The 7230-nt window shown below is 36.4% G+C and overlaps 1 protein-coding gene across 1 annotated transcript; it reads left to right on the top strand.

Annotated features, from left to right (window-relative positions):
- Positions 1-5994: 5994 nt before the first annotated feature.
- LOC101717605 (mitochondrial import inner membrane translocase subunit Tim8 A) lies at positions 5995-6412 on the top strand. Its single transcript, XM_004860195.2, has one exon. The coding sequence runs from the start codon at positions 6047-6049 to the stop codon at positions 6338-6340; it is 294 nt and encodes a 97-aa protein (XP_004860252.1). The 5' UTR covers positions 5995-6046; the 3' UTR covers positions 6341-6412.
- Positions 6413-7230: the final 818 nt, after the last annotated feature.

Genomic DNA, 7230 nt, shown 5'->3' with positions numbered 1-7230 from the left:
ATTTATCTTTACTCCTGAAATATATACGTATCCACAATATTTATTAACATTTGTTTATAGTTAAGTAGGCTCAAGATGTTTAATATAAAAGACATTTTTAGGCATCAACTTCCTCAAAATCTGAAAATACTATCTAAAGCAATATTCACTATTGACAGGTTTTCATTTTTTCTCTGTTCAAGGATTGATTCCAAACTCTTGCCTATATTATCTAACTCTCTCTTGGTTTTACATTATGTTGGTGCTTTGCTTTACCTTCATAGACTTGCTGGCACTCAGTTTGCTTTATGCAGGAACTGACAAATAATTCTAATGTTAAAATTCATTTTTATGAGTGTAGGCAAGAGACACTATTCTACCCACTGCCAGGGAAAATGTTCAAAAGGGATTATAATCACAGTATACTACAATAGTGAAATTAAACATTTTATTTATGGTTTTGCAAAAGATATGTTTTTTTAATATATTTGCTTATTTTCCTGTTCTATATCAGCAGAACCCAAAGTTAAACAACTTTATGAAATACAAGTTTAATAGAGAGCCAAGAAAGTAATAAAAGTTCCATTTGAGAAGTACAATGGTAGCAACTAACAGAAAATTCTTTAATTTGTAACAAACATTTATTTGGGTATTTTTCAAAAAATGAGGTTAGTCGATATGCTTTACTCTTATTTGCTTTCTAAAACACTAAATAATAGCAGGGGATTTAGCTCAGTGTTTCCGCTGCCTGCTTTGTAAGCGCAAGGTCCAGAGTTCGATCCCCAGTACCAAAAAAAAAGAACCTAAAACGCTAAATTGGGCAGAAATTAATTAAATGATAACATTGTAGTATATCCTAGTGAAGATGCAGAATTTAGCAATCCAAAATGTCACTCTGAAGACAAAGAATTGAGACTTGCTTATCTATAAAAAAAAGGCAATCACAGTACTGAACTTGGAGAGAGATCATGAGTATTAAATGTGTTCATACTGTTGAAGTATTCTGGATGGTGCATTGGAAATATAAATGGCTCTATATTAATTCTTTTTGAATGCTGGAGGACAGATGGGTTAGAGAAGAGAATCAATAATGCTCTACCTGGTATTGTCCAATATGAGCATCATTCAGATCAAGCTTCAAATGGAATTTCTATTCCTGTTAATACAGAATGAAATAATCATCATAGAGAGACATCAGTTGGAGAAAGTTAACTAACTGCTATAGCTTGTTATCTAGATATCCCCCCAACGCTTCATGTGATTATAGATGGGGCTTTTCAGAGCTGGCTAGATTAAGGGCATGTGATACCAAGATTAAGGGCATATGATACTAAATTAGTCCAGTGATTGGAATTACCATAGTTCTGTGTGTGGACAATGCAAGCCCCACTCTGGGTGTGGGTGGCATCAATCAATAAGGGCATAGCCTGGATAGAATATAAAGGGAGAGAGAGAAGGCAGGCTCACTGCTGCTGCTTGCTGCTTCACTGTCTCATGCCTGCTTGCCATGGACTATTTCTACTCTGTGATGCCCCTTTGCAATGCCACTGTGTTAGGGCTAGCTGACTATGGACTGAAGCCTCTACAAACTGTGAGCTGAAATAAACCTTTCCTCTTTTAACATGTAAGTATTTGGTATTTTGTCTCAGCAACTAGAAAAGTCACTAAGACACTAACAAATGATATTATCTACAGTATGTGCAGTCCTCATACTGAAAATTAAGCTTTTACTTCTCTGTGCATTATTGTTTAGGTCTACAAAGCTAGAATTTATGCTTTAGCTCTATCTCTAACCCTAAAACCTAACAGAGATTATGGCACTGAGTATGGTCTTATTGAAGGCTTGCTGGACTCTATTGAAGATGGTAATAGAAACGAGGAAAACAGTGTGTCTTACATAATTTTTATTCAAGTATTCTGAGTATGAGCTATGTTCTTTCGTGTATATGACTATAAGAATGTGCATATGAATGTGTGTTCATACATTCTATCACCAGAAGATATTTATAGATATTTTTTCTTCTATAGTAGTAAAAATTTTCTTGCTTTATGACAATGTTTCACATTAGTTGATGCTTCACCATAAATATGAACATATATGTGTGATTTAAAAGAAAATAACCCAATCTTCACCAGAATCTCATCTATATAGCACTCAGAGTATAATGATATCAATGCTTATCAAAAATTGCATGACCTTCTCTCATGATGAGACAGTAAAACTATTCTTAGTTACCTTTTGGTTACATTTTAATCTATGAACAAAGAGTCAGAGCTTAAATGTACATTTACAAGCAAAGAAGATCATATAGATGTAAAAGAAAAAGTAAGAAAGAGCACTTCGATTTAAAAGAGAATTGATTAAACCCATTAATATTTAGCAAATATTTATTCTAATCCACATCAAACCCATAAGCACAAATCTCTGGGTCATTACCACACGGTGGTAAACTGTGCCTGATCGCTGTCTGGTAATCTAACTGCCCAAATTACTACAATGTGAAATGTAATAAATGAGATTAGCATTCTCATCTGAGTGCTTAATATCTCATTGAAATCTAGAGTCGCCAAGGAAACTTCAAGGTCTTCTCCCTGCTGGAAACTGAGAAGGAGCTAGCTGAATGGAAACATTTACATTTTCAGCAGGTCAGTACTCTCTTAGTAGGAACTAACTAACTGCCTTCTTATGCTTTCTTATGTTAAAATCACAATTCTTGTCTTTCTCTTCTGTCTTCAGAAATAAGTAAGTAATTAATCAAACCCTAAAGAATAGTTAAAAGAAGCCCCTCTACAAACCTCTGTCTGTTATTATTCTGCTATTTTTCTCAAGCCATATGTACTCTAGTATTTGCAGGGGGACACTAACTTCTTTCATGAAAAGCTGTACACCTTTCTAAAGGAATTCCAAAACATTAAGTCCTCCTAGACCTATCCAACTTTTCAGTACTTCTTAAAATTCTCATTTGTTTCTTTTTATATGCTTTCTTCCTATTTTTAAGATATAACACAATAAAACATTTTCTAGATATCATAGCCCCTTCTGGGCCACACTATTCTGGATAAAATTTACAAAGAAGGAAAGGGTGATGGCTGAGTTTGCTATTTTTTGCATTTAAATCAGTTTTATAATAAGTCTTTTTTATCCAAATAGCTGGAATACAAATCTATAAACCATGAATAATGGTGAAAAAAAGAGAATAAAGCTTATTTTCAAAGAAATCAAAATGAAGCATAATGCAAAAAACAGAGGGTAAAGTCAGAGCCAAACAGGAAAAAAATTACATTTGGCTCTTGTAATCTGGATTGAGAATGTTTTTAGCTAGCATCTGTGTAGGTGTTGGGGACATAGAGACAGAAAGAACAAGCAATAGTTTATTCTAAACACTGAAATGTGAGTTTGATTGATGAATGCTAGTCAGATCTGCAATGAAAGACTGAGAAAAAGCTGGCCAATGAGCAGGCAACTGGTTCTCCTCATTCCACTTCCTACCTCACTCCCATCTCACATCTTTATGTGGCAGTTTAGTTGTTCTTTATTTATTCATCTAATTTACCTACACAGATTGGGGACACAATGCAAATAAAATTCACTAAATATTTTTGTTTTTACAAAATCTAAAGTACATTATATGCAGTATTTTGTAGCTCTTCAGTTTTTTCAGTCTTTTCCTTCTATGTATCAGGAATAATATTCTGGGGAAACGACATCATAAATTTGTTCCAGTCCTATTACTTCTTAAAAATCTGCTTAAAGATCAGATAAAAGAGATTTGAGGGACTGTTTGTTGAATGCCAGCACATTCATCTGAAGAGTAAATATATTCTTTAGAATAGTATTTCTCCATGATAGCAGTGAAATTCAGATGTAACCTGTCATTGAGGCTTCATCTGTTCAGACATTTGGTACAAGCGATCATTGCTAAGTACAGTACTCATGGCCTTGTGTGGAATCATGGCTCCTTCCAAGAACTACATGGTGAATAAATTCTGGCTTTGCTTAACAGGAAATTGTCAATGTCAAAGGCTAAGAGGAGTACATACACGTAGACAAGGCAGATAGAAAATGCTTTCATGAAATGAATTGACGGTTTGGTAGGAGATGGAAACTGAATCACTAAGAAAGAGACAATGTAAGAGATGGAATATACAGACCCTTACAGAGGTCTTGCAGATGTTCCTTGCCTGAAGAACTAGTGTGGGAGCTCAAAGCTTGGTTTCAGAAGAGGCCATAGTAACATGACTTTCTCATCTCAGATGTGCAGTCTCTCAGAAACTGCTTAGTGGCTGTTTCCTTCTCTTCTACACACACCCTTCCACATTTGCTTAAATTTATCAATACCTTCAAGGTTATTTCAGTTGCTTGCAGTAGAAGAACCCTAGACACTGCACTGCAAGTAGAATCAATAGAGCAATGGAGAAAAGGAGGCATTCCACCTAGAGTTCTTTGTTTTTGTTGTAGGTGTACCCTTTTATTCTTATGACTATAGCCTCCAGAAACATCCCAAAGGATGCTGCTGTGAAATGTCTTTCTTGTAATTCAGCAGGATGACCTCTCCAAGTAAAGGCAAATTAGTCTCTACAAAACATTTTATACAGTGGAGCCTCCCTAGTGAGCACTAATAAAACTGGCCAATAGAAGAGATGTAGATGGATCCTGAAGAGAACATGGAGCAAAAGGGACATTTCATATCCAGCCCATTTCTGCTTTTTGTTCCTCATGGGTTCCTGTGGTATCTTCATGACTCAGTATCAACTATTCAGTGAGTCTTATGAAGAATATACATAACAGTGATTAAAACTTAACTTTATAGAAAGATTCACTTGAATTGCTATTCAGGCTTTGCTACTTAGTAACTTTGAACCACACAGTAAGCCATTATTTTACAACTGAATCCATTCCTCTTATCTTTAAAGAAGAAAACTAATGACTTCCTCACTAATCTGATAACTGGATGACATGATTTATATAAAGTATTCAGCACAGAGTCTAGAATATAGTAAGGAATAATAATTTTTACTGACATGTAAGCTTCATAATATTGATAGTCTATATAAGGTACTTAGGTATTAGGCTAAAAATTCATGGTTGAAACGAATCTATAATCCCTTTCATGAAATTATGCTAGTGGGTTCATTCCAACATTGATCAAGGTAATAGAGGAAGAGTATATGTTAATAAAATAATTTTCCTGGGACAAGAGCATGCTCTATTTGGTATTTAAGTATTTATTTCATAAAATCTATTTACAGTGTATTATTTTATGCTGATTTCATAAACTTTGTTTTAAAAATAAAGCACTGACCACCACTCCAGCGCAAAGGGGCCTCCTGGCTGCCATTCCACTACTCCCAGCCCAGAGGAAGGGGCTTCCAAGCCGCCATTCCACCACTCCCAGCTCAGAGGAAGGGGCCTCTCAGCTACCATTCTACCACTCCCAGCACAGAAGAAGGGGCCTCCCAGGCACCATTCCACCTCTCCAGCCCTGAGGAAGGACTTTGTGGGCCACCATTCCACCGCTCCCAAGGTAGAGGAGGTGAGCCACACAGGAACCAATAGCAAACACCAACCTGTCAAAATGAGAAGACACATAAATAAGTCTCAAAAACAGACTTCCGGATCACCTACAGCAACCCCAAAGGGAAATGAGATGGAACACTCTTAATAGCCAAGCACCAGGACTCCCTGAACTGGCAACAAAAGAGGATCTGGAAAAAATTAAATCAGTAATAATTTCTCAGATAACAGCAGAGATTGTGCTCATAGTGCAAGATATGATTGATAAACCTAGAGAGGAGATGAGGGACATGATGGAATTCCAACATAGGAAAAAAATGGAATACATAAAACAGATGCAAACAGATTTCCAAGAGATTAAAATCTCCACTGAAAGTCGACACAACAGAATGAGCCAAAGTGAGGATAGAATTTCAGATATAGAAGATAAGGTTGCAATTAGTGACCAGGAAAAGAAAAATTGCTTTAAAATTGTAAAAGATCCATCACCGAGACACGTGAAGGTAGGCGAGTTGGTGCGGAGTCCGTTTTGGCAAGCGTGGTTGAGCTGGGATGGATTCCTCTTCCTCGTCTTCTGTGGGGGGTTTGGGCACAGTGGACCCACAGTTGCAACATTTCATCGAGGTGGAGACTCAGAAGCAGTGCTTCCAGCAGCTGGTGCACCAGATGACTGAACTTTGTTGGGAAAAGTGCATGGACAAACATGGGCCAAAGTTGGACAGTTGGGCTGAGGCCTGTTTCGTGAACTGCGTTGAGTGCTTCATCGATACAAGCCAGTTCACCTTGAATCGACTGGAACAGACCCGGAAATCCAAGCCAGTGTTCTCAGAAAGCTTTTCTGACTGATCTCAGCAATTACCTCTTTGGAAAAGGAAGGTAGTTCAAGAAATGAAGAGCTATTGATGGGATGGTTGAAGAAATGGCTGTGGGTGTACTGACTCCCATCTTTTGTCACTTTGTGGACACCTTATTATCTGAAAATGAAAAAGACCAAATTTTTATGTGGGGTTTTAGGTTATATGTGTATTTGGTTGTATTTTAATGCCAATCTTGTGAAAATGATTGATGGATGAATAGGAAATTATTAGATGTATATTACTGTATATGGGGCTATGCTTTTCTCAAGGTCCACATAACTGCTTCCTGTAATTTTGGTAGTGGGACTGCTTTCTATATTTTGATAGTGGCACCACACATGGATAAAATCTATTTGTATGAATTCATTTCACATTTTGGGGGAGATTTTTGTGTCTGTCAAATAGGACAGCAATAAGATAAGAAAAAATTGGCAATAAATGGGGCATCTTATCTGGTGATTGAATGACAGTATTGAAAAAACATCTATGGAGTATTTGTACAGTTCATTTCAGTATTCTAGGTTATCTCCCTCCCCTATACTATAATTTTCATAATTTATCATATTAAAGTATGAGTTCAAGGTAGACCAGGTAACCCGAGAATCTAGAGGCCTTTAGTTATAAAAGTAGTCTAGCAAGTAAACATAATTCTCATTACTAGTTGGCCACAGGAAGAAGTTAGCCTATCCTATATATCAGAGTACAAAAACTTCAAAGATGTGCCTAAAGAAATTACAAAGATTTAGGCCAGTCAAAAACTAACAGCAATTTTATGTACAGGTGTATGCCTGATTCCAATCATTATAGAGTCACTGGGCTGCATTCTTTTGATCACTGAAATTAAAAATTATACAAGATTCAAATCTGGTTGAGAGGCTT

Source organism: Heterocephalus glaber, unplaced genomic scaffold, assembly GCF_053883595.1.
Source record: "Heterocephalus glaber isolate CG9 unplaced genomic scaffold, H.glaber_assembly_v1.0 deba00001523, whole genome shotgun sequence".
In the NCBI taxonomy this organism is placed as follows: domain Eukaryota; kingdom Metazoa; phylum Chordata; class Mammalia; order Rodentia; family Bathyergidae; genus Heterocephalus; species Heterocephalus glaber.
The sequence above is the reverse complement of the archived record's forward strand: the minus strand, read 5'-3'. Positions and strand labels throughout refer to the sequence as shown.

Excerpts from the sequence above, each read along its gene's own strand:
- LOC101717605 (XM_004860195.2), top strand. The coding sequence starts at position 6,047 with ATGGATTCCTCTTCCTCGTCTTCTGTGGGGGGTTTGGGCACAGTGGAC.